The sequence below is a fragment of the Juglans regia genome, chromosome 3 (genome assembly GCF_001411555.2).
Source record: "Juglans regia cultivar Chandler chromosome 3, Walnut 2.0, whole genome shotgun sequence".
Lineage (NCBI taxonomy): Eukaryota > Viridiplantae > Streptophyta > Magnoliopsida > Fagales > Juglandaceae > Juglans > Juglans regia.
This window is the reverse complement of record NC_049903.1, coordinates 24,360,946-24,388,804: the sequence shown is the minus strand read 5'-3', so window position 1 is coordinate 24,388,804 and position 27,859 is coordinate 24,360,946. Positions and strand designations below refer to the sequence as shown.

General features: G+C 36.5%; 3 protein-coding genes across 8 annotated transcripts; 2 read left to right on the top strand and 1 right to left on the bottom strand.

Annotated features, from left to right (window-relative positions):
* The first annotated feature begins 534 nt into the window (after positions 1 to 534).
* On the top strand, positions 535 to 14,625 carry LOC108985165 (probable inactive leucine-rich repeat receptor-like protein kinase At3g03770). Of its 3 annotated transcripts, none has more exons than XM_018957355.2 (9): positions 535 to 876; positions 1,451 to 2,987; positions 3,871 to 4,004; positions 5,497 to 5,737; positions 6,150 to 6,346; positions 6,460 to 6,512; positions 6,947 to 7,058; positions 13,944 to 14,228; positions 14,374 to 14,625. In XM_018957355.2, the coding sequence occupies exons 2-9, from the start codon at positions 1,646 to 1,648 to the stop codon at positions 14,437 to 14,439; spliced, it is 2,430 nt and encodes an 809-aa protein (XP_018812900.1). In that variant the 5' UTR covers positions 535 to 876; positions 1,451 to 1,645; the 3' UTR covers positions 14,440 to 14,625. The 3 variants fall into 3 exon arrangements, with proteins under 3 accessions (XP_018812900.1, XP_018812899.1, XP_035544796.1); XM_018957354.2 differs by having other exon boundaries at positions 536 to 876; positions 6,150 to 6,352; XM_035688903.1 differs by lacking the exon at positions 535 to 876 and adding an exon at positions 892 to 984 and having other exon boundaries at positions 6,150 to 6,352.
* Positions 7,069 to 13,076, top strand: LOC118348060. Of its 2 annotated transcripts, none has more exons than XM_035688904.1 (2): positions 7,069 to 10,331; positions 12,512 to 13,076. In XM_035688904.1, the coding sequence occupies exons 1-2, from the start codon at positions 9,720 to 9,722 to the stop codon at positions 12,581 to 12,583; spliced, it is 684 nt and encodes a 227-aa protein (XP_035544797.1). In that variant the 5' UTR covers positions 7,069 to 9,719; the 3' UTR covers positions 12,584 to 13,076. The 2 variants fall into 2 exon arrangements, with proteins under 2 accessions (XP_035544797.1, XP_035544798.1); XM_035688905.1 differs by lacking the exon at positions 12,512 to 13,076 and adding an exon at positions 10,517 to 12,060.
* Positions 14,626 to 17,789: 3,164 nt separating the features above from the next.
* On the bottom strand, positions 17,790 to 23,596 carry LOC108985168 (50S ribosomal protein L25-like). Of its 3 annotated transcripts, XR_001995143.2 has the most exons (4): positions 23,052 to 23,594; positions 21,802 to 21,931; positions 17,961 to 18,330; positions 17,790 to 17,848 (listed from the first exon to the last, which is right to left on the bottom strand). XR_001995143.2 is itself a non-coding variant. In XM_035688965.1 (3 exons), the coding sequence occupies exons 1-3, from the start codon at positions 23,484 to 23,486 to the stop codon at positions 18,110 to 18,112; spliced, it is 765 nt and encodes a 254-aa protein (XP_035544858.1). In that variant the 5' UTR covers positions 23,487 to 23,596; the 3' UTR covers positions 17,790 to 18,109. The 3 variants fall into 3 exon arrangements, 2 of the variants coding, with proteins under 2 accessions (XP_035544858.1, XP_018812904.1); XM_035688965.1 differs by having other exon boundaries at positions 17,790 to 18,330; positions 23,073 to 23,596; XM_018957359.2 differs by having other exon boundaries at positions 17,790 to 18,330.
* Between the last annotated feature and the right edge of the window lie 4,263 nt (positions 23,597 to 27,859).

Below are 27,859 nucleotides of genomic sequence, written 5' to 3'. Positions count from 1 at the left end.
AAAAAGGCGGAGTTTAGAAGCGCTCGAGTATCCGGATTTCGATTTTAACTCTAATTTTGACTCTAAATTTTGAATATTCCAACTTAGAATCGAAGCAAAAATCAAACGGAGTTGGAGCTAGCAGACTATTTGCATAGCCCTAGATGCTGGAGTGTAATCCATGCATATTCTAGGATCACAAACTTCATTTTCCGAGAAATTGATATTTTGATTTCTATCTAATTTTTTTTAGTATTATTAGTGTAATTCTAGAGAGGTGACAAAAAGAAAAAGGTTATAAATTATTAAAGAGGACCTGCAGTTGGCACTTGGCAGTATTCACAGAGGAAAGAGAAAGTGAAAGTGGAGAAGGGAGCCGCCAAAAGCAACAGCAATACAGCATGCAATTAGCATGGGGGCCACAACATCACAAATCGACAGCGCTAGAGAAAGCGAGGGGTTACAGTTTGTGCAAAACCCACCTTTAACCTCTCTGACGTTTCTTTTCTTTGTAATAATTAAATGTACTACAACGTTAGATCCCATCAACTCAATATGCTAGACTCCAACACTCAAAAATTAAAGGGGTTCTATTCTCCTCTAGAATCTTTCTATTGCTTTTGCTTTGCTTCTCCAACTATGGTTTCCTTTTATGACCTCTGAAAAGTATGCCAAAACAGTTGCCAAATAAAGTAGAAGTATTGCATTTTCATTGTTGAGCTAAATGTAGTGTCGGTTTGTGACTAAGCTCGTTGTGTGTGGAGGATTTTGTGCTAGACTTGGCTCTTGCAGTTTCTTCGAACCGGTCACCAAATTGTATTTGCTTGTCCAAACGCGAAATTTCTCCTGGGAAAGAGCTGTGTCGACGTAAGATGTTTAGAGGTCTCTCCTTTACAGGTTTGTGTATGTGTGGTTGAGAACCTTCCTGTCAGCATGTTATCTGTGTGTGGGTTCTGTTCAATTGGTTCGTCTGAAAAACTTGCAGGGACTTCCATGTAATATGAGGTTTGCGTGTTTTCTTTTGTTGGGTTTCAGTTTGGTGAAATGTGTGTTCCATGTGAAGTGGTTATTGTTAGCTGGATATATGTCGTTTGTTCCTTTTTCACTCCCAAGTGTGGTGTGGAGGATTTGGTTTCGCGTAATTAACTTCATTTAGAAGTCACAACCCTCGATCTGGTTGGTTTTTAAATTTTTCATTGACTTTTGGTAACAGCTTGAGCAAGGCTTGAGCAAAAAGTTGTGGAGTAGAACTGGCTGTATCTATTCCAGCTAAAACATATGATTTATACGTTCATACTAAAACATATTCAATCTAATAATGCAACTTTAACCTGAAAAATCTTGTCTATTTACCATAAGATATAGGATTTGTATATTTTGGGTATTGACAAGCCATAAGATTTTTGGTTTTTGGTGTTTTTCATTTTGGGTCTTTGGTAACTTTTGCTTTATTGCATAAATTTGGTTGCAGGGATTTCTTATATGGGAACTTGAGCTCCAGTAGTTAAGCAGATATGAACGCCACTCCTCTTTAAAAACTGGCTAGAATATCACTAACCAGTTTTGTTGATGGAAACTTTCAACTTTGTTCTAATTTTTTGGTCTTTCAAAGCTCTGTAATGCTTCCTGTGCCTTGCCTCTACAACTGGTTTTGCATATACTGCCAATGGCAAAAATGTTCCACCATTCTTTGCTTCTAGCTCTTTTTATTATTTTTCCTTTTATTAATTACTCAGAGCAACTGCAATCCTCTCAGGCTCAGGCCCTCTTAAGAATTCAACGACTTCTAAACTTTCCATTAATTTTAAGCAGCTGGAATAATAATACAGATTTCTGCAACACCGAACCAAATTCATCTTTAACTGTTGTATGCTATGAAGAAACCATAACCCAGCTGCATATAATTGGCAACAAGAGAGCTCCACTTCTACCTCAGAATTTCTCGTTGGATTCCTTTGTAACAACCCTAGTTAAGCTTCCTGACCTCAAAGTTCTCACATTGGTTTCTATCGGTCTATGGGGAACTTTCCCTGGTAAAATTGCACGGCTTTCATCTTTAGAAATTCTTAATGTCAGCTCTAACTTCTTAGATGGCCCCATCCCTCAAGAGTTTTCATCCCTAACAAGCCTCCAGACACTCATACTCGATGACAATATGTTTTCTGGCCAGCTACCAGATTGGTTGAGTTCACTCCCAGTTCTGACTGTTTTAAGTTTGAAGAAGAATTTGTTCAATGGGTCTCTGCCAAGTACATTGAGTAATTTGGAAAATCTTAGAGTCCTTGCTCTTTCCCATAACGAATTTTACGGAGCTGTCCCCGACTTCGAACATTTGACAAACCTTCAAGTGCTTGACTTGGAAGATAATGCTTTTGGACCTCAGTTTCCTCAACTCGGTAGCAAGTTGGTCACCCTTATCCTGAGCAAGAACAGGTTTAGGTCTGGCATTCCTGTTGAAGTGAGCTCCTATTATCAGCTTCGACTTCTGGATATATCTTTCAATACATTTGTTGGGCCGTTCCCCACGGCAATCTTAGCGCTGCCTTCTATTACTTATCTGAACACTGCAGGGAACAGATTCACAGGAATGCTTTTTGAAAACCTATCGTGCAGTACAGGCCTTGAATTTGTGGATTTATCCTCAAATCTTTTGACCGGAAGATTACCTAGCTGTCTACTAACTGATTCTAAGGAAAGGGTCGTTCTGTATGCTAGGAATTGTTTGGCTACTGGAAAGCAAAACCAACATCCATTTTCATTTTGCCACAATGAAGCCTTAGCTGCTGGCATTCCTCCACATCAATTGAAACAGAGAGAAGCTTCTAAAGCAGTTATTGCCTTGGGTATAATTGGAGGAATTATTGGAGGAATTGCACTTCTTGGACCAATTTTCTTGATTGTTAGAAGATTTAATGCCAAGAGAGCAACAAAAGTTAAAAAGCCCCTGACAAGATTAATAGAAGAGAATGCATCGGCAGGGTACACTTCAAAGATACTTTCTGATGCAAGTATATTTCATCTCTGGCTCTCTCCTCCCCCTCCTTTCTCTCATACAACAAATGTGTGTGCAGATGTTTGTATGCATGATGAGTATTTGATTGTATGCGCAGTGGTAGACACCCATTTGCATATATTTATTCATGCAAGTGGAGAGACTGCATTTATTCATGCTCAAATAGACTCTGTTTTTTCAGTTATTATAATAACAAGAGGAATATATGTTTTAAGGCAAAATAAATAGGTTCTTCTATGTTAAAAATGTTGCATTATTGGCTTTAACACCAAAAAATTTCTGACTCTTTCACTTTGATAATGCTATATGGAGGAAATGCGCTCATATGTACATGTTTTATTAAGGTTATTTTTGCATTTTTTTTTTCATGTAGTAAAACTTAAAAGGAGTTCCTGAACTCTGCTTAGTTTCTTTTAGTCAATGACAAATAAATTCTGCTCTACTATTTTTCACATCGAAATTCCGCCCAACATATAAATTAACAGAATTCTCAGTGACATTTATGAAAACTGAAGTGATTTTTGTTTTACATTAGGAAGAATAGGAGAAGACTCATCAGACTTAAAAATAACTTGCTAGGAATACTGCTCCATATAGAGTTGCATGGCAAAGAAATTTTTTTGCCATCAACCTACGTAGTTGTACTTCTAGATTTTGTTTAGTTGAATTAGAAGATATTCAAAACAAAAGAGTATGTATTTTAGTTTTCCTGTACAATTGGTTCAAGGATCTCTTTTTCTTTTTCATAAAACAATTGGTCCAAGGATCTTAACAGTTAATTGTTAGAAATAGTTGATGGGGAAAAAAATAACAGAATGCAGTCAAGGCTTCCTACTTATCATACATCTGACATTTGATTTATTTGCCCTCTTCTTAAGGGTATATATCACAAACAATGAAGATGGGAGCAGTTGGCCTTCCTGCTTATCGAATCTTTTCCTTCGAAGAGCTTGAGGTGGCTACAAAAAACTTTGACACATCTGCTTTTATGGGTGAAGGTTCTCATGGGCTGGTATGCAAATCTGGTTTACAATGTAGCTGATACTTTGATATAAAGCAGTGTCAATGCTCAAATTTTCTTTTCAATCACGAAATTTTTGGGATTCCTTTTGATATTTCGTATGTTAATTTAGTATGGAACTGCCTTGATTAACCATCATCAGTATGATTTAGGTTGCAATATATAACAGCGTTTTCCTGATGAATTCCATAAAAACAAAAAAAAAAGGGCTGGATTTTGCTTTTTTCAAATTCATACAAAATTGCTTTATTGCATAACTTTGTTATTTATTGACTATTACTAAGAGATAGACTATGTTTCATGCATTTTACCATAATATTTTATGTTATTGTTTTCACTGTTAAACAGTTCTACCTTACCAGTTTTCCTTTTGTTCATGGATCTTAAATGTGTTTGCCTTACTTTTCTGGTGTCATTATTCTCTATTTAAAGGAAAAATTAGGTTGTTTCTTCATATATAATACAATTGAAAAACTGTCTCGCTAACATCCTTGCTTTGTGAGGACGTCTAGAATTTGTTAAGAATTTTCCTACTAAGATAACATTGTTGGTTACCATGATTTCGTTATCCAAAACATACAGAATTAACAAGATTAGATCTTTTTCAGAAGTCAAACATTAGTTAATTTAAGTATTATATACCTAAATCTTCCTAATATCGGTTTACAATGGTATTTTAGAAACTGTTAATTATTTGAGTATTCTCAATTTGCTAATTACAAAAATGGACTTTGACTTATCTTAAGTCTATATCATTCACTAATAATCTAAATGATTTTCTACTGTGAGACCCTAAGAAGAAAGGTTGGATTTGGTACTGTGGTAGTTACATTTTTACCAGTGGAGGATAGGTGTTGAACCTTTATATAGGGCAAAGTTTGCACTTTGAGAGATAGTTTTCTCTTGTCAATTTGATCATAAACAAATAATGGAGGTTTGTAAATAAAGAAGTTGAGAAAGAAGAAATAGAACCCAAGTACTCTGGTGGACGAAACATTTCTAGTGGCAGTTATCTCTCACTCTACCCTTTTTTTCTTAAAGGAACAAAAAGAAAGAAAAAAACTGATATACAAGAAAGGGCTCTGATACCATAAAAGAGAATACAATCTCAAATTTGATTTTATATTTATACCATAAAACAAAGGGCTCCACATGCACACCATTTCAGTATGAGGAATTCTTTTGTTTATTTGCCAAATATGCTTACCACTCTAGTTGATAAGATTTACAAGTAACTAAAAGAGAAACAAATTTTTACAAGATAGGTTTATTAATACTGTTTTATTTATCACAACTTTGGTTCTGATACGTATGCAATATGGTCTGTTGTTTATCAAATACATTTCCTGTTGTTCATTGTCCAGACTTTTGCAAATAATTCAATGCTCTTTCTTCTTTCATGTTTACCTGAATATGTTTCCTGTTGTTCATCATAGAGAATTTTCCTAATAATTCAATGTTGTTGCTTCTTTCATGTCCTCAGATGTACAGAGGCCGATTAAAGGATGGCACTATTGTAGCTGTTCGATGCCTGAAAATGAAAAAAAGCCACAGTACTGAAACCTTCATGCCTCATATAGAGCTGATATCAAAACTCAGACATCGCCATTTGGTCAGTGCTCTTGGACACTGCTTTGAATACTACTTGGAGGATTCAAGTGTTAGCAGAATATTTCTTGTGTTTGAATATGTTCCAAATGGCACGCTAAGGAGCTGGATCTCTGGTAATTTATTCATTGGCACATTAATTTCTCAGGTCAGAGGTTATAAAAGTTAAATTACTGTTACTACCTATTAGGCTAGATCTTAGGGGAATCGGCTAACATCTCTTCAAGGGCTTCCTCTGAATCAAGTCCATTTTATTAAACTAGCTTGCAGTTGATGATTCCTCTATAGACCTTCGATTATATATAAAGATCTAGTATGGAATTTTTTATATGCCTTCTTTGGGTCCCAATATCTGATTTGCTTTTAAAATGTGTGGTTGTTTCCACCCAATCAATTGTTGATTTGCTTCTAAATCTCACCAGAGTGTAGTGACTACAAAGCACCAGTTGACGTCCTCTGTCCTGAATTTTTTATTCAGTGTACATTAATTTAATTATTGGCCACTATTTCTTAAATTACATTTCACAGAGAGGCATTCTCGACGTCTTACATGGACGCAACGAGTAGCAGCTGCAATAGGAGTAGCAAAGGGGATTCAGTTTTTGCATACAGGGATTGTACCTGGTGTATATTCCAATGATCTTAAAATAACAGATATTTTATTGGACCAGAACCTTGTCGCAAAGATTAGCAGTTACAATCTGCCGTTATTGTCTGAGAACGTGGTAAAGGTAGCTTTTTTTTTTTTTTTTTCTTTTTCTTTCTTTCCATTGAGTAGTTTATTCTTTTCCTCAGGGCAAACACTTAGTTTTGTTCTCACCCCTTCTCATGCTTGCAGGTTGGACGTGGGATTTCATCTAGCGGATCCAAAGAACGAATTGTTAATGCAAGGTTTGTAGTCGAAACTTCATATGATTTTGAAGTGGTACATTTTAATATTTCAGGATTATGTCACAAGATATATAGACTATAGTATATGATGAAAAATGAATTGTTGTATGGTCAAACCTATCCGATAGGTTTAGCTTGGTTTTGAGCAAAAAACTACTTTTGGTTGTTCTCATTTTCCTATGAACACCTCTCAAGTCCTTCCTGAAAAAAAAGAAAACACAAAAAAGAAACAGAAAAAGCCAATCACAATTGATTTATATGTTTTTGATGCCTCTCTCTCTTCCCCCCCCCCTCCCCCCGGCGCGCGCACACACACACACACAGACACACACACACGCACACACAAGATAGTGTGACTAAAAAATTGTTATGTTGGTTATAATGGTAAACACATTTTTTTCATGATATTCCTGTCTTCAAATATTACTATACAGGGTCAAAGATGAGGACAAGAATGATGTTTACGACTTTGGAGTGATATTGCTAGAAATCATTCTTGGGAGACGATTAAAATTAAGCGATGAAGTGACCATTCTAAATGATCAGGTAAGAATGGTTCTGTTATTTATTTTTCCTTTTCAAAATCTCTCTTGAATTTATTGTGCATTTCTCATCTTCAACAGAATAGTATCATTGACAACCAGTTATATGGTTCTCATAGTTAGGAGATGCAAGGTGAATTGAGTTTACTTTGTTGTCAAAATGGTTTATCATTTAATTGTCGTGATTGGGCTGTAACACCCAATCCTCCTAGGGTTATGAATAACATCATTTTTTAAAAATAGAGGGACCATTATGCTACTAACCTTGCCTTTAGAAACTTTTCTTCTTAATGAAGCGCCGGGTACAAAGGATTCCATAAAATAAACAAAGTCATTATTTTTTAAAACATTGAAAATATAAAAGAGAGTCTGCGGAAACACTTATTAAAAATCAATCAAGTCTCGTGCTTAACAAAATAACTTCTTAAACTGAAGATCATAAAACTAAGCAGGTCATAACTGTCTAGGGCCTCTGCCTCGCCTACCTGAGCCAAGTCTTGTTCTGCAGCTCCATCCCCTTAAAGATATTTACTTGGGGTGGTTAAAACATAAAAAACATACAAAAATGAGTCGACTACTCCATAAGCAACATATCATACAGTAAACATAGGTTTTCTTGGAAAACATGCATAATCATAGTTACATATGTAAATAACATGAACATAAATCTGAACTTTACATAAAATGCCTTAACTTGTCTTTCACTTGTGTTCATTGGCCGATATCCACTGTTGACCCCAGTGAGTTAGGGTTAGCAAATCTTGAAGATCTTGATTCTGCTCATGGCTATGGGTTGGAAATCCATACATAAGGATGACAACACTAGGTGCACTACTAGCGCGTCTATCCTAGCAATGCAATGTGCCCCTTAAATTCATGCTACCATCTTCACTATCATAACATAGGCCATATGTATCTTAACAGTCATACCTCATCATGTTTATATGTGCATACTTTCTTCTCATATCTGAATCGAGAGGTGCATGACGTGGAGCAAGGTTGTAGCGGTTGACGTGAATTGGGGCTGGCCGCGGCTGGAGGAGGGTGCACCCCTACATGTCAGGCTGCTGTTTCCTCTTCCGTGTGCGTGCTTCCATAAGAGTGACTTGAAGCTGGACGACTCGGTTGCTTCTAGCAGAGGCTTGCAGTGGTCTCACAGTGGGTTAGCTCAGTGCACTCAGCGGCTGGTAGCGTGCTTCGTGTGATGCAGTGGGGTGTGGGATGTTGTTTGCCATGATGGTTTCTGCCCGTGGCTCGTTGTGGTGTAATTTTTGACCTTGTTGCAGCAACTACGTTAGGCAAGAATGGCTTACAGTGGCTCTGCTGCCTGTTCAAGGCTGGGCTACGGTGGTAGCACAATGAATAGCTGAGGAGTAGTGGTTTATGGTTGAGGAACGGAGGGACTATGGGCTTACAGGTTGCTTGCTACGCATGGAGGAGTTGTTTCCGATGGGTAGCACTTGGCCTAGAGGTGGGACTGGCTGAGCTGCCATGCGTGGGATCCCATGGAGGCAGCTTGCTGAAAGAAAATAGAGGGCTGCTGTAACCCTAGGGCTTGAAGGAGGCAATGAGTGTGGACATCAATTCCCATGTTTCAGATAGTTAACCGCATGTCTCTATGAGACGAAAGTAATAAGAATTTACAGAAAGCTATGTTCAAGTACTCAACTATGATGGAAGACACCATTGAATGTTAGCATTGAGGCTCTTCTCGAATTTCCCAAAAGAGAAGAACTCCTGGAAGACCCTGATAACATCATCCTTAACCCCCTCCCAACAATGCTGAATGAACGTCATAGTAAAACCATTTGGGTCTAGTGATTTGTCTCTAGTCATCCTTCTAACTACTTGATGAACGTCTTTCTCATTGAATGGCCTCTCCAACAAAGCAACACTTGGTTGGTCAATTGCCTCAAACGATAGACCATGAAAGTTTTGGCCTCCATGTGTACTTTTCAAAAAGCAACTATTCATAGTACTAGACAATATGAATATTTTGAGTGCTTCCCAAATCCACATGATTATAACATCACACTGGTTTTTCTTGAAGAGACAATCTCTCCATGAATCACTCCAATCTCCACAAATTGCTCTGTTTTTCTGTTTTCCATGATTCTTGCTGTACATAACCATTAGACTAGCTATACTTTCCATGTATGCTTGCTATGGTTTCCATGTATGCTTCTCAAACAGCTGCCAACACAACTGTACATACCTTCTGTAAATTCTATATACAAGCCAGGAGAGGTGTGGGCTATTCACATTTACATGGTATCAAGAGCCACTTGAGGTTTCAGTCAAAATGGCTTCCTCTTCAACCTCCTCGATTTCTCCTGTGGACAAACTGTCCTCTCTTGATTTGTTTTCCACAAAAACCAATCTGCCCGACATTTTTATCAAATTAGCTTCTACCAACTACCTTCTTTGGAAAGCTTAAGTGTTCTTCGAGGACACGGTCTCCTCGGCTATGTTACAAACAAGTGCCTTGTCCTCCCACCACCATTCTCGGCGAAAATGGTGTATGGAATCCGAACCCGACAGCAGTAACATGGTTGCATCTTGTTTGTTGATTCTCAGATGGATCAACAATTTTCGGACATTCCTCTTTCTCAAGTGATAAATTGTGAAACGGCACGTGGTGCATGGGAGGCACTTGAAACTCTATATGGTCGACATACAAGAGATCGTGTTCAGCAGATGTGTGGTGAGTTATAGGCACTCACCAAAGGCTCCTCTTCTATGGAAGAATATCTGCACAAGGCCAAAGCTTTGGCCCTTTCTCTATGTGGTGTTGGGACCCGAATTTGATCCCATTGTGGCTGCCATTAACTCTAGAGACACATTTCCACTTCTTGAAAATGTCATTAGCAAAATGAGAGATTTTGACCTTCGCATCTCCTCATCCCGTGGCTCTGGAAATTCTGCTATCGCCCTCAATACCACTCGTACGTTTGGTTCTAAACCACTCTTACCTTTGCAAATTGTGCTTGTGGGAGTGGCAAGCCTCACGACAGGCCTTCTGCTGGACGTGGCCAGCAGCCTCAAACTTGTGGTAGCAGTAGCCATGGCTCTACTCGTGGTGGACAAGTTTCACGCATCATTTGTTTTCAGTGTGGTGGTCCAAATCATAAAGTGGAAAATTGTTGTGCTTCTGATGAGGAAGCGGACCAATACCAGGCATTTCTTGCAGTTCAAGCCGACAACACTATTGATGAAACAGGGTACCCATACATGGGTGCCAACCAACATATGGCTCCCACTTAAACTGAGGCACAAGGTACTCTACCATACCAAGGAAATGATATGGTTATGGTCAGTAATGGTTCTCACATCTCTATTTCTGGTGTTGAAAAATACTCTTATTGTTCTTAATCTCCAGAAAAAAAATTACTTTCGGTCTTTCAATTTACTGCTGACAATAATTATTGTTTCATGTTTTATCCGTGGGGATTTCTCATCGAGGATCTGAGGAAGAACCAAGTACTACGTAAAGGGCTTGTGGAGGACTGATTATACCCCTTGCATTCCAAGTCTCCCATTGCATCTCTTGTTAATTTTGTGGCAAATAAAGTGTTTGGGCATCTATGGTATGCTCGACTCGGGCACCCAAATATTCAGGTCCTTCAACCTTGGTTGCAATTTCTTCCCACTTTGAATAAAAATGTTGTGTTTTGTGAAAGTTGCATTTTAGGAAAGTCAACCAAATTACCTTTCCATGCTTGCAACTCTCATGTTTCATCATTTCTTCACACAATACACATGGATGTATGGGGCCCTGTGCCTATTACCTCTTTTGATGGCTTCCCTTTTTATTTGGTAATTGTTGATGAGTACTCACACTATATTTGGTTATTTCCTTTGGCTAGAAAATTGGATGTCATTTCCATCTTTCCCAACTTTCTTACATTGATGGAAAATCAATTTCATACTCGCGTCAAAATTGTTCAAAGTGATGGGGTGGGGAAATCGTAAATCAAACACTAAAAAATTATTTTCTTTCTCAAGGCATTGTTAATCAATTGTCTTGTTCTGGAACTTCGGAACAAAATGGTTTTGTAGAGAGGCGTCATCACCACATTGTTGATACTGCTCTAACCTTAATGGCCCATTCATCGCTTTTCAAATTGTCGTTTTCCTCATAAATCTTTTGCCCACTCCCACCCTTAATGGTCAATCTCCATCTGAGTTGGCTTTTCACTCTCCTCCTTACACTTTTTTTAAAGTGTTTGGGTGTGCTTGTTACCCAAATCTTATTCCCTTTGGTCATTCCAAACTCGATTTTAAATCCACTTCATGTGTATTCATTGGTTATTCTCCCCATCACAAAGGTTATAGATGCATGGATTTGGCCACTGGCAGGGTGTATATATCCCGACACATTTTTAATGAAGAAAGTTTCCCTTTTTCTTCTTCTCCGCAATTGCATCCTCCAGAAAATTCTTCATGGTTCAAGCCTCGACCTCTACCTAAGAGCCTTTTACATGAGCCCTGAAACTCCATGCCTACTAGTGCTCACTCCACTCACCACTCTCCCAGTGTTGCATCATCATCCACCATGGCCCCCAACTCTGTTCCTACAGATTCGATTGATTTAAAATCAGCACTTGCGGCTCCAACCTCTGCCTCAACGCTGGTTTTAGATGTTCCTTCCCCTCCACATGGCAATGATCCAATTCGGACTCACGCCATGGTGACCCGATCACAAGATGGCACACGGAAGCCTCGCATATTTTTTTCTACAAGACACCCTTTACCTGCTTGTTTTCTTGCAAATTTGGCAGCAACCCCAACCGAGCCTAAGACATATAAGACGGCTTTGAAGGACCCCAAATGGTAGCAAACCATGCGATCCGAGATCAATGCTCTCCATGAAAATCAAACTTGGATACTTGTGCCTCCTTCACCGAACATGAATCTTGTCACTAGCAAATGGGTTTTCAAAATTAAAACCCGTGTCGACAATTGTATTGAACGATACAAGGCTCACCTTGTGGCACTTCACTCAATTGCAGGGGCTTGATTATGAAGAAACTTTTGGTCCAGTTGTTAAGCCAAGAACCATTCAATTAATTCTCACTTTGGCTCTCTCTCATGGATGGTCTTTGAAACAATTGGATGTAAGTAGTGTGTTCTTGCATGGGGATTTGCAAGAAACAGTTTTCTTAACTCAACCTTCCTGGTTTTGAGGATCCAGCCCATCCCAACTACGTCTGTCGTCTTCACAAATCCCTCTACAATTTAAAACAGGCTCCCCGGGCATGGTGTCTCAAGTTCAGCAATTATCCATGTCAAATGGGGTTTCAAAGATGTCCCTATGATACTTCCCTATTTTTTCGGCACCAGGCTTCTGATATTATTGTTTTGCTCATATATGTGGATGATATAATTCTTAGAGGAAATTCAACTTCCTCTCTTGACAAATTTATTTCTCATTTGTCCACCATTTTTCATAAGAAGGATCTCGGAGAATTACATTATGTCCTTGGAGTACTGGTTGCACGGGACTCCACTTCATTGACTCTCTCCTAGTCACGGTACTTGTTAACCTTACTGCAAACATTCGGTTTTGAGGGAGCCAAGCCCGTGACAATACCACTTGCATCCGGTGCTCAACTTCTGCTCATGAAGGGGAACTCTTGTGAGATCCAACACAATATCACCAGATGGTTGGAACATTACAATACCTGACTTTGACGAGGACAGATGTTACTTTTGCTGTAAACTGTGTGTCAATTTATGCAAGCCCCTTGAGCTCCCCATCTCCTTGCTGTTAAACGTATTTTTTTGGTACCTCATGGGTACCATCAACCTGGGTCTTCATCTCACAAAAGCACCCATATCGGCTCTTCATGGATTTTGCGACACCGACTGGGCTGGTTCAAGAGACGACAGACGTTCAACCTCCAGTTTCGCTATTTATCTGGGCAATAATTTGCTGTCTTGGGAGGCCAAGAAGCAAGCCACCGTCGCTCGTTCTACTGCCAAAGCTGAATACCGAGCCTTGGCTTCAACCACAGCCAAACTAATGCGGTACATGCATTTACTGAAGAGCATTGGATAAGAACTCCCAACTCCTACGTTATACTTTGACAACATCAGTGCACTAAGTATGGTCAAGAATCTGGTTTTTCATCATAGAACAAAATACATTGAGATTGATGTTCATTTTGTTCGGGAACAAGTCTCACGAGGATTGGTTACTTTGGCGCATGTTTCTAGCCATGATCAGGTGGCCAACATATTCACAATACTCCTTTGTCATTCCAAGTTTGAACCAAATCGGCGCAAGCTCTTTGTCGCACCTATATCGCCTCGATCTTGAGGGGGAATGAAGAGAGAATCTCTCCATGAATCACTCTCCAATCTCCACAAATTGTTCTGTTTTTCTGTTTTCCATGATTCTTGCTGTACTTTCCATGTATGCTTCTCAAACAGCTACCAACACAGCTGTACATACCTTCTGTAAATTCTATATAAATGCCAATATACAAACCATGCGAGGTGCAGGCTATTCACATTTACATTTCTTACCCACTACCCTCATTGTTTTCAGTTTGTATGTTCCTGTAATAGCGTTTATCAATATTTTGCTCATGCAACCAAGTTCCATCCTCCTCCAGGGAGGATGAGGACAGTGAAGGAGGGGGTATATTGATATGGCCCTTTGATGTTTTACAATAAAATTGAATAATACAGGGAATATTGATAAGGCCCTGCCACAAAGTTTTAGCTCCGTAAGTGTTGTTCCATTCTCATTATGTCATTTTATTTACTTGCCATGGGCTATTAGAATTCTGGTTAATAATTATTGTATAAATAAAAAATAAAAAAATCTGAGTATCTCATGTAACGTGTGCATGACTTTGTACAATTCTTGAACACCATGCAGTTACGAGCATGCATTGCAGCTGATGATGCAGCTCGAAGGAGTATGGTTGATCCAGCAGTGCACAAGGCTTGCTTGGACAAATCATTACGAACAATGATGGAGATTTGTGTTAGGTGTCTACGTAAAGACCCAGCAGATAGACCTTCCATTGAGGATGTGCTCTGGAACTTGCAGTATGCAGCCCAAGTTCAGGATGCCTGGTGTGGGGAATCTCAAAGCAGTGAGGGTTCTCCAGTTTTGCCTTCACTATCACAGAAACTCGCCTTCCAGTTGCGGGACATACAGGTTCTTATGTTTTTATCTCTCACATGGAAGTTTGTCATTTATGATATAGCTACTTGTTTAAAGGTCGGATACTTGGGTACAATTTGCCATCTCCTATTTTCAAACTACGCCAAGTAATTAAAATAAAAAAATTATTCTGCTGCAGAGAGATGGAAGCTTCAAGAGGGAAAGGGGATATGACACTAGTACATCAGAAGAGTCTGTCCGGTAAAGTTGTTGGCTTGATGCTCTGTTTTTACTTGTGTGTGACAGGCGTGCTTGATGGTTTCTCAAAGTCTTGAATGCCCTCCACTTTTTTAGTACTTTGAAATGGTGTAATCTTCTCAATGAACAGTTGGAAATAACTGTTTATATTAAGGTATTCCAGTGAGAAAAACAAAGGATCTTTTTTTCTTCATCTCTCCTATTTCTTATCGATTTAGTTGCATTTGGATAGTGAGGTATTCTGAAGTATTCTGTGAATAATAGTGAAAAAGTAATAATAGAATATTGAATAGTAGTAAAAAGTATGTAAAAAGTAATAATAAAATAATAAATAGTAGTGAGGTAAACTATGATTTTAGCCCCGTTTGGATTCAGAGATGAGATTATTCCAACATCAACAATGTTGTTGGTTCATATTTGTAGTTGCTATAAGAAAAAACAGATTGATTCTGGGTTTTATTGTAGTCTGGAACTGAGTATGCTGGTAACCTAAGGCACCCGCAATTGAATTAGCCCCGTTTGGATTCAGAGATGAGATTATTCCAACGTCAACAATGTTGTTTTTTCATATTTGTAGTTGCTATAAGAAAAAACAGATTGATTCTGGGTTTTATTGTAGTTTGGAACTGAGTATGCTGGTAACCTAAGGCACCCAAATTCAATTGAATTAGCCCCGTTTGGATTCAGAGATGAGATTATTCCAACGTCAACAATGTTGTTTTTTCATATTTGTAGTTGCTATAAGAAAAAACAGATTGATTCTGGGTTTTATTGTAGTTTGGAACTGAGTATGCTGGTAACCTAAGGCACCCAAATTCAATTGAATTAGCCCCGTTTGGATTCAGAGATGAGATTATTCCAACGTCAATAATGTTGTTCTTTCATATTTGTAGTTGCTATAAGAAAAAACAGATTGATTCTGAGTTTTATTGTAGTCTGGAACTGAGTATGCTGGTAATCAAAGGCACCCGAATTCAATTGAATTAGTGGTGACAAATATGATCTCAAGGAAAATGATTAAAAAACAACTACAAATGTGCACCGAGAGAAGTTGGCAAAGCATTTTGCTGTACGGATTGTTCTTATATACCGATCGTGTTGGATATGGGGATGGTATATTAAGATGCCCCTAATCGAGTTCAATGAAACTAATAAACATGCCTCTTTAGAGATGTATGTTCTGCATCCTTCAGTTTTTGAGAGAAGGATTCCTGATAAAGGTTTGCATGAAGAAAAGTTGTCATAAACAAAGACGAAATGGTACCGCTCCACAAATATAGAAACAAGAAAGTTTTATTTGTGATTTTATTATTATTGTTATTATTTATTTGTTTTTATTTTTGTGGTTGCTAGTAGAGGTGAGCACCGACTGAATCAGAGTTAGTATCTCCTAAATCCAGCTCTGACATGTCAGAGTTCGAATATGAACTTCAACTTTGACTTCGATTTATCAGAGCAGAGTTAAATTTAGGTTTTTTTTTATTCATATTTAGCTTACTTTTAAACAAGACTTTACATAGAATAAATTATTTTTTGTGGGCTTTCAAGTTTCAAGTTTAATAAAAACATTAAAAAAAAGGAGAGATTTTTTTATATGAAAAAACTTCAAAAAAAAAAAAAAAAAACATTTCATTTGTTGTGCTAAATACTAAATTTAATTGTAGTATTGATTATTAATAAATACTAATTCACTAGTATCTAGTTACATGTTATTATACTATAGTATTCCATGTTATTAACTTATTACACTAGACTTATTTTTATACTGTATCTAACTTATTTCTATATTAGACATAAACTATAGTATCTAACTTATTTTTATACTAAACTTATAAATGTCTAATTACATGTCATTATACTATAGTATTACATGTTATTAACTTATTATACTAGACTTATTTTTATACTAGTGCCTAACTTATTCTATACTTGACTATGTATGGTAGTAATACTTATGATGTTTACATATACTAAATTATTAGTCTATTTATATTATAGTATTAAGTATATTATTTTATAATAATTAACACATACTAGTATAGTATTGGATTTAACTATATAACTTTTAGACTTTATATTAGTATAAATGAAAAATGATTTACATATAACACTTTTTCACAACACTTTACACAATTATGTTTTAAATTATGAATATTTTTGTAAAATAACTTATAAAAGTAATATCATTTTACAAAAATACCTTCATCTTAAAATATTATTGTGAAATATGATGTGTGTATAATTATTCATGATCAATATATAAGTAATACATATTTTTTATAACTTATGTACAATATAAGTATTGGAGATGGAGTCGAGCGGAGTTGGTCAGACAATAGTCTCGAGTCCAACTAAAAAATAAATAAAAATCTGACTCTAACTTCATTTTGTCAGAACTCCGACTCCGATGGTACGGAATTGGAATCCAATTTTTTAATTTTTGTACTACGCTGCTAGTAATATACATACATATAAATATATAAACACACAAGTCCTCGTTGCATGGAAGGTCCATAAGACTCCATTCACACATTTTCTTCGTTTCTCTATACCATTATTATTATTATTATTTGGCTCCTCTATACCATTATTTTCTTCTCATTTAAGCATCTCTTTCTTTTATTTGCTAGCTAAAGCATCTACATTTATAACCTATACTCTTGTTAAGCAACGTCATCTAATCCTGTAATACATGAAGGTCATTTTAGTTTGAAAAATTACGAAAGACTTATCAATAATTATTAGATAATTTAGAATATTAAGGCAGCATATGGTTTCACAGATGGTATCGCCTCATTCCACCTCATCTCAACATTCAAATACCGTTCAAACACACTTTTTGATTTTAAATTTTAAAATTTTTCATTTAGTCATTATCTAATCATTACAATTTTATTGAACTTCCAAACAAAACACAAAAAACAATTAACTTCTTCAAATCCAAAGATAAAAATTATATTAAAAAAATTATATTCTAACAATATTTTAACTTTATAATATTTTTATTCAACTTTTTTCTCTCATTTCTTAAAACTGCATAAAACATCTTAATTCAAACCATTTCACTATTATTCACACTTTTTTATTTTTATTCATAAATTTCCCATATCATTTTTTCTCATCTGTATGACCAAACGAGACCTAAGAGTTTGGAGTGAGCCCACATCATCTCTCCACTTTTATTATGATTAAATGAAAATTGCCATATTGAATAAGGTTGCTCTTTTTATTTAAAATTACTTGTTTTTGAGTTTTCAAGATTTTATTTTTTAAATAGATAATTTAACTTGAGAATGAATATAGAGACATGATTATCTTAATAATCTGATAAACAAGCTGAGAGGCAACAGAGAATGGTAGACAAGAAGAGAGAACTAGCAAAAATGACCATCCCCCATGACATCCATTTAACGCCACTGCACCACAATATTTCAATCCAAAAAACAGCATGAAAATGAGAAAAAGAAGAAGAGAAGAATGAAAGAAAATCAAAAGAAAAGGTGAGAGGGGGTGGGTCGTGGAGCTTACGTTCACATTTCATGCCCTTATGCGCCCTACTACGACCAACAAATTTGTAACAAAACGTCGATGATACATGTTAGCTCAGCGATATCTGATGACTGCGGCTAATTTTGTAAACAAATAAAGGGGCCATCAACCTCAATAAGAGAAGCTGTTTATTTAGATTTCTTTTGATCAGATACCCTGGATCCCACAATATTACAAACAGGCTCATCTTTTGACTGAAGAAGCTTCAAGGCTGGATGAACCTTTAGGTCTCCCATTACCAACTTCTGGCCAACGTCCATTTCACTCAGATCAACATCAATATAAGGAGGAATCACATCTGCTGGACACAGATACTTGACAGTTCTCTTGATGGTATTCAAATAAGCTCCTGCCACACGAATTTAAACATATTTGGCGTTCACCATAAGTTAGAGCAATATTATGGGAAACATATATCATGTAGCAGGAGTATGATCACCACTTGCAAGCGAGGAGTATTTGAGGAAAAAACAAAAAACCTACAAGATAAACCTATCCTCTAAGCTTGTTTGCACCTGAAAAAGGGTGGGACACATGTTCATGTTAAATCGACTGAGTCACCTTGACTGTAAAGGAGAACATTAATTCTTAAGAGTCATCAAATTAAACTTCCATCCATTAAAGATCTCAGTAGACAGTAGTATGTCTGTACTTCTCATCTTACATCGCTTTACCTTCTTAACGGGAAAAGTAGATCTGCTAACATGTAAAGTGAATCTGCTAACTGAATAGTTGGACCTTCTTAACATCGCTTTATCTTTCTTTCTTTCTTTTTTTCCTTATAAGTGATATAGCAGCTCTAACCCCTCTCCATTACAAAACTGGAATCACATTTTATCGTTACGTCCAACTATGCCTCCAAGAGTGAAAGTTTGCAATCTAACAATATTCTGTGAAATAAATTCCAAAAGATATGAAAAATTTGAGAAAAGCCTTGATGCAACTTTCATAGCCCTCATTCCAAAGAAGGCAGAGTCTGTGGAGGTAAAATATTTTCGCCCTATAAGCCTCGTGAGTGGTGTGTACAAGATCTTATCCAAGGTTCTTGCCAATCTTATGAGCACGGTCATAGAAAAGATTATTTCGAAGCCACAAAATGCTTTCGTTAAGGGGAGACAGATTTTGGATTCGTCTCTCATTGCTAATGAATGTTTGGATAGTAGAATCAAATCTGGAGCCCAGGTATTCTTTGTAAATTAGATATGGAGAAGGTTTTTGATCATGTTAACTGGGACTTCCTGGTCTATATTCTTGGCAGATTTGGCTTTGGGGAGAGGTGGTGCAATTGGATGGAGTATTGTATCACTACCGCCAAATTCTCGGTGTTCGCACTCCCGAGGGTTTCTTCAACAGCTCCCGTGGCTTGAGACAAGGGGATCTTTTAACTCCTTCACTCTTTGTAGTAGTTATGGATGTATTGAGCAGCATGTTGGAGGCTGAGGTGGATGGGTCTTTCTTGTCTGGATCTTCAGTCAGTGGTACTTCTATTGGGAGTGTCAATGTATCCCAACTCTTTGCCGATGATACCTTAATTCTTTGTGAGCCGGATCCTAATCAATTTCGTTCATTGAGAGCTCACTTGTTTTGCTTTGAAGCGGTTTCCGGCCTAAAGGTGAACTTGTCTAAATCAAAATTGCTACCAGTTGGCATGGTAAATCATATTGGAGATTTGGCTGAAATCTTGGGTTCTATGGTTTCTTCTTTGTCTATGAAGTACCTTGGCCTTCCATTGGGGGCTCTTCATAAATCCAAGGTGATTTGGGTTGGTGTCATTGAAAAAATTGAGAATAGATTGGCTGGTTGGAAAATGATGCATCTTTCTTGGAATCACCCTTATTAAGAGTACGTTATCTAATCTCCCCCATGTACTTTCTTTCATTATTCCCGGTTCCGGTTGGAGTGGCTAATAGGATGGAAAGAATCTTCCGTGCTTTTTTTGTGGGGTGGATTGGGGGATGAGAAAAAGTTCCATTTAATCAAATGGGACAAGATTTGTACACCCCTTTCTCGTGGAGGGTTGGGACTTAGAAAGTTGATTATTTTCAATAAGGCCTTGCTTGGGAAATGGTTGTGGCAGTACCACCAAGAAAGAGATGCTTTATGGAGGATAGTGGTTGATGCTAAATTTGGGAGCACCTTGGGGAGGTTGGATTTCTAATGAAGTGCGTGGATCGTATGGTGTGGGAGTATGGAAATTTATAAGGAAGGGCTGGGAGGATTTCATTCGTAATTTCATATTTGTGGCGGGGCACGGTACTAGGGTCAGATTCTCGGGTGATGTTTGGTGCAGAGACGTTGCTTTAAAGGAGGTTTATCCTTCTCTCTTCAGAATTACATTTGAAGCTTCTGTTGCTGATTATATGGTTTCTTGGAATGGCCTGCTGCAGTGGAATGTACATTTATCAGAGCAGTTTAAGACTGGGAAGTGAGAGACATTTCTGATTTTTACAGCACCTTGTATGCTTTGAATTTGGACTGTAGTGTGGAGGACAAACTGCTGTGGATGCACCGACAGAACAAGAATTTTGCAGTTAGATCCTTATATAATATTATGTTTTCTCATCCTTCCATTGTCTTCCCTTGGCAGCGCATTTGGAAAAGCAAAGTGCCTCTAAAAGTTGCATTTTTTGGTTGGCTGGCCCTCATGGGAAAATTCTGACCATAGACATAAGACAAGTTGAGGAAGCGTGGTTTTTTCATAATAGATTGGTGCTTTATTTGTAAACGGAACGGCGAATCGACAGACCATCTTCTTCTCTACTGTGATGCGGCATGGGCTCTATGGGATGAAATTTATATAAGGCTGGACATTGCTTGGGTGATGCCTAAGAGAGTGGTGGATCTTTTGGCTTGTTGGAGTGGAATATGGGGAAATTGCCAAATAGTGGATGTTTGGAAGATGGTGCCTCTATGTCTTATATGGAATGAGAGGAATGGAAGATGTTTGGAAAATAGAGAACGATCATTGGGGGGGATTAGAGACTTATTTTTACAATCTTTGTTACTTTGGGCAAAGGCTATTGTATTTGAGGGAGATTGTTTTAATGACTTGTATGCTTCTGTTTTTGTCTGCAGGTTGTAATTAGGTATTTCTCTCTTGTATACAACCTATGTACGTGAGTTATGCCTAATTATGATGACCAATAAATTTTATTGATTATTAAAAAAGAATCAAAAGTTGGGTTTTAAGTTTATTAAAAAAGGTCAGTGAAAGAAAACCACCTACTACACCCAATTATATAGAAATAGACTACACCAAGATATTAAATTGAGGAGGATTTTGGTACAATGGGAAGAAAAAATTCTAGAAAATAATAGAATAGAGGGAAAAACCAAATGAAAAAAATGTTTAGTGCATGTGAGCGTATGGGGAGGGAAAGAAGAAGGGAGGGGAGTACCTAGGACCAAATCTCTAAACTCGTGAGAAATGAATTCTTAAACCGTTTGGATTTAATAAATATCAACACTCAGCATAAGCCTCATGGTTTTAATGCTAAGACAACAGGAATACCATATATCTCCAAACTAGTTTTTTTTTTCCTAAGCACATTGCTAAACTAGTTATTCATAGCAGATAAAAACCAGCAACAAAATTTTTTTTTGATATTTCCAAACTCAGCATCCAGTGCTTTGCTATACTCTAACAGATGCAGAGAATGAAAATTAAAGAACAAAATTAAAGAACTGACCCATGAAAATTGGCAATAATTCAAGAGAAAAGATCATATTTATAGACATAAAAGCTTGTTTCGACTCGGTCATGTCAGGACATAATTGGGATATGACATGTAAATAGAAGCGCAATTACATGCTGGCTTACCTTTCCTCAGTCCAGGGGATACATCTTCTCCTCTGAATAGAAGAGGAACGTCAACTTTCAAGAAAGCATGTGATGGGGCCCTAATGAAAGTAACATTGAGTGGTGCATCTGTGGCAGCATGAAGATGAAGCTGGCCAATTACCCAGAGATTAACCAAATTGAGCCCGAATATCATATGACAAACAAACAAAAAAACACTTCATACAATAAGAAACTACTTTGGATGGCCCTATTTAGTCAACCTAAAATATTTCAAGGAATTCACCTATTTTTATATAGGCAAGAATTCACCCAAAGTTAAATGCTATTTCTTTTTGGAACCACCTACATAGTTAATGGTGTGCATGGTTCACATGATGGCCTGCATTTCAAGTTCACTATTCCCTAAAAGAGAAATCAGGAAATTACCTCACCATTATCCAACTCTATTGATGTGGAAAATTTTAATAACCCTTGAATCAATTCTTTTTATTCTTTTATTTATTTTTATTTTTTATTGGCACCGGGTGTCCGGGAATAGTGTCCCAAGTAATCCCAGGGGTGCACAGGCTCTCGGCAATAAGTGTTCCGCAAGTGCACCTCGGGTAATTCAAGCCTTGGATCAATTCTTATTAACGAAGATAAAAAAAACCAAGGGTTACTAACCTCTCTGCTAGTGCTAGAAGAATGAGATAATGGTTGGACAGTGGTATAATTTCTAGCATCATTCATTCTTAAATGGTGACCTTCAAGATGATATTGCTGTTTAGACATAAAAATCTAAAATGAAGCAGAATAGAGAAATTCAGTGTTCATGGAATATCCATGTAACCCTTAACTCTGTTTCTGACTACTCAATCACTGCAACATGACTAGCATATGCCCTGACCAGGTAGTAAATGAAATTCTTTTCATATAAGTAGGTAAAATGAAATTCTCTAGTCATTCGATTATTAGATTTGGTCAACAAATTCCATGTATGCCATTCAGTCCTTACTCGATGTTGTTTCACCTGAGTGATGGAATCTCAAATATATGAATAGGAAATAAAGTAAAAATTGTAATATAAAGTTCCAAATATTTGATGGTACAATCCAAATATTTTCAACAAAAGCCACTGGTCTTAATTTATTTCATTTTTTCCACAACTATCTCAAATGGAGGAATTCCAGAACACAACAAGCCCTAAGCTGAACTTCGAAATGTCAAACATTTTCCCAAAACTTATCGGAAACCAAACACCCAAAGAAAGGAAGAGAGAAATAGAATACCCTGCGAGGCAAAACGCGGACCTTCTCCACAATGTCGTCGGAGTCAAAGCCGGCAGACCTGACCTCGAGATCAAAGAGTCTGGAGAGAAAGAAGATGCGGCCGAGGTGGTTGACGAGCTTGCGGATCTGGTTGATCTGGACGGAGATGAGGCGCTTGTTGCCGCCGTGCTGGCCATCCTCCTGCTCAAAAACTATGCTGGGAAGGCGCCCGGCCTTGCGCTCCTTGGCGGCGATGCTCTTCCCGGAGGTGGAGCGAGGGATCGCGACGATTGTCTCGGCGTACTTGGGGTCGGGGCGAGGGAAGGATTCCCCCTCCCCTTCCAGCAGGGTCAGAGGGGAATCGGCGTCGTGGAGGAGAACGGCTGCGGCGGTTGATTGGGTGTATCGTCGGAGGTGAAGGGATTTCCACGGAAGGGTGGTGCGTTGGAGGAACATAATTGAAATGAGGGCTTAAGGAGGGTTTTCGACTCCAGGCAGTGGGACTACTACTGCTATTTACTCCGCAAAAAAGTAGTAGTACTATTTAGCAGTGGTACCAACTGGACTTGGCGAGGCCGAACCGAAGGAAATAAGGCGTTAAAATTTAGAAAAATTCTAAATATAATCTCCAGATTTTGCGTATTATTTAAAAATATATAATTTTATTATTTTATTTTTATATTTAATAAAATATAAAAATAAATAAATAATATCACATATTTTTTAAATATTTTTTAAGTGATATAAAAGGATAAAATTTTTGTATAGTACAAATCTAAAATTTATAAAATGTGAGAAAATGAGGCTCTTTCACTTTTGCCTTAAGACCATCTTTTTGTGTTTGATAAATGAGAAATCACGTTTTTCATTTTATGTATAGCATCGTGCTTTTGTGTGGTATTAAATGATTTGAAATGATTTATTATGTTTTATTTGTAGACTTATTATTTAATATCACATCAAAGATATTAAGAGAATAATAAAAAAAGTGATGATAAATATATTTTTTCCATTTTAAATTGTATGTGAACGTCTATTTAAATGGTAAACATATGGCCTGGTTTGGATAATGAAAGCTCATTATTCTATCTCATCTGAACTTATCTCAATATTCAAACATCATAAACATAAACATTTTTCAATTTCAAATCTTTAACTTTCACATCTAATCATTATAATTTTCTCAAACTTTTAAACAAAACACAAATTAAATACAATTCAACATTTTTAATTCCTAAAATAAAAAATATATTTTAATAATATTTTAACTTTATAATATTTTTTATTAAATTTTTTTTTTCTCATTTTCTAAAACCCCATAAAACATTTTAACTCAAACCACTTCTAACTCATTCCATTTCAACTAAAGTATTTCATTACTATTCACAAATCATCTCAACTCATCTCATCTTAACTCACTATCCAAACCAGCTTTATTGTTCGCGGTGGTACGTTTGGGCAGAATACCTTAGAAGTGTTGAAAATATTTGTGAATAATAGTGAAAAAGTAATAATAGAATATTGAATAAAAATGAAAAGTAATTAATAGTAATAAAAAATAGGTAAAAAATAATAATAAAATAATAAATAGTAGTGAAGTATTCTGAGAATACTTAAAGTACTCTTGGTACCCAAACTATCCCGCGACGCACTTGAATACTTAAGCATCTTGAGGTGTCGTAACTTGTGTATAAGCTAGTACAAAAAAAAAAAAGTTGAATGAAATAAGTTATGATTTATTAACAGCATGCTAGAAATTCAATAGAGAAATTTCTTTATGCTTTAAGAACCAATGGTTTTCATGAATTGACCCAATCACATAAGTTTTAGTCTGTCAACATAACTAGTTAGCTACTCATTGTGGTGTCAAAGATGTAATTTTATTTATTTGAAATACTTAGAAGCGTGAGAATAAGAAAAGTTCTGCACCATTAGCCTCAGAGGAATATTTAAGATTTTATGGCACAATAAAATTATTTTCGATTTCTAGAATAAGGCTTGTTTGAAAACGCATTTTGAATTGTTCGAAACAATTAGGAGTTGAATTTCGCGAAACGAAGTACGCTCCTAGTTTCATATGAATATTTAGGATTTTATGGTGCAAAATTATTTTCACATTTTTCTCAAAGTGAATAGTAGCCTAAGTGTTAGCACCTAGATCAGTGTTTTCAAAATTACAGTGTGGAATGTCCAACTTAGCTTAGAGAAATTTTATTTAGACACTCAACAAAATCTTAGCCCCACTTTGTAAATAATATTAAACACTTGCCACCAATAGGAACCATGAGACGAAAAATGTGAAGGATCGAGGAGCCATCGAAGTAAGTGACTATATGTTCTTTTACACATCACTTTATGGTAAACTATAAAGTCTCTTCCAAAGTGTGTGTGTGTGTGTGTGTATGAATCGGTCTAGAGGATGATGGTGTAATTAATGGCCAAGTAGCAAGCAAAACATCATTTTTAGCCTATGTATGAATCGGCCTAGAGGAGTTCTTGTAGTAGGGTTTAGTTTTTATGAATTCTAAGCCCATATTTGATCTTAGGATGAAATTTACATGTGGTATGTAAATCTTAATAATTTTTTGGGCCTGTTTGCAATTTCCTTAAGTTTAGGGGATAATTTGTAATTTTTTAAAAGTTAAAGGGTAATTTTACAAATTAAGCTCAAAGTTAGTAAATTCTATTTTTATGAGGATTAGTTGAGAAATTATAACTTAGAATATATCTCATTTTAGCTTATGCTACACTTACGTTACACATAACATTCTGTAAGTTAGCTTTTAATTTGTAGTATTTTTATATATGTAAGGTGGTAGGTTGCATTAATTATATTCATGCTTTATTTATACCTATTTAATTTTTTTTTATAATATGTCATGCCATGTTATCTTATTCTGCTATATGATTATCTGTTACATGTCATGAATGCCATGTCATCTTATTATGCTACATGATTATCTGTTACATGTTGTTACATACCATGAATGCCATGTATCTTATTCTACTACATGATTATCTGTTACATGCCATAAGCATTCAAGTATGTCACAAAAATATTTTTAAGTCATACATGAGCCATTTTGTTTTATCACGACTCCAAATGCTAGGATGTGAAGTTATCTTAGTGGAACTCTCATATCCACTCTAGGGTATTTGAAATGGAGTGAAATCCCCTAGGTTAACAAAGTACAATTAACAGACTTCGAATGAGACCTAAGTAACTGGTTTCCGGAGCGAAGTCAGGCATCAAACGCCAATGGGTGCCAAAACATGCTACAAGTACAAGCTATGTAATTGCCTTTGGGTAAAACCTTCATTATGACGTACTCATAACTGGTACAAAGACCTGTGATGTGATGTGGTACTGGCAGGAGCACACAGTTGATGGGAAACCATGGAGCGTCCATTAACACAAACAAGTATAAGAATGAGTGTTTCATGTTCACGCAAGCAAGTATGCGATGTCCATGTCAAGTTACGATGTTTCTAAGTCATGTCATCCATAAGCAAGTTCATGTTTGTCAAGCATACATATCATATTATTGTTATACATGCTTATCTATACTATTGGTAGTTTAGTAGCTTTAGTTGTTGAGATTTTATAAATTCATAGTGACAGTTTCAACTACCATTCCCCCCCAGAATGATAGACAATGTGTTGGGGAGTAGAGGAACAGCGCATGATTGACTGGACGAGGTTGAGTAGGCCGAGGAGGAGTCTCAATGAGCTCTTAGAGTCAATCCTCCAGTTCCTAAATATTATTGTGTAGCTTATAGTCGAGTTGCATGAGCAACTTGGTGTTTAGTTTATTTTTATTTTATGTTTGTAACTATGGAGATCTATCTCTAGTACTACGTTGTTTTTATTACAGACTTATTGGATGGATGATATGACGATATGTGAATATTAAGGGAAAAGTTTTTATGTTTTGGGATTAACATTCTAGTACATTGTGTATGCTCAAAAAAACTATCCACTGCATTTACTACATATTGTTATAAGCATGTTAGGTGCATTGCGTTCTTAACTTTTATGAACGGGGGTATATAATCTTGTGTTGCATGTCCCGAAACTTCAAACTCCTTCAAATCCTAAGCGAACTTAGGGGGCGTCACACGTAGTGATAACCCATTCCTAAGATTCAGTTCTTATCCACTAGCTACGAAAAGAACCATTTATCACAAGGGTCACTAACTCTAATACACGGAGGTTAACATTGTGTAAATAACTACTAAGGATGAGGTTAAGGTAACAAAAGAAAGTTAATGGTCAAGGTTGAGAAAAGTACTGTTATATTTTCTATATACTCTATGGTAAATATTTTATGTATGCTTAAAGATAATACTTATTAAGAATGTTAATGTTAACTAAAACTTTATGTATATATTATGTTTACTGCATTATGTGATTCTTACTAAGTATTCGACTCATTTGAGTTTTTTTAATATTTTTTCCACCCATGTGAGCAAGGTTTTGAGGATGTTGCAGGCGAGGAAGCAATATAAGAGGGCGACATTAACAATGAGGCTCTAGGCTTTGAGAGATGATTTTTACTTTATCTTTACATTTAAATGATTTTGTTTTCGTAATGTGTAGCACAAAATAGACTATTTTTTTTTTAAATAAGTGCTATGGAATAAATGTTTATTTTGAGAGATTTCTAGTAGTAAAGTATTTAGTGAAATTCTAGTATTTATGAAATCGCTTATGCTTAGCACAATAAAGGTATGTTTTTAAAGTTGTAGCATCTTTCCTCTAGTTTTACGAGCCTTAGAGGGACAGAGTGTTACATCCATGTACTCAACCACCAAGATTTATTCAAAAC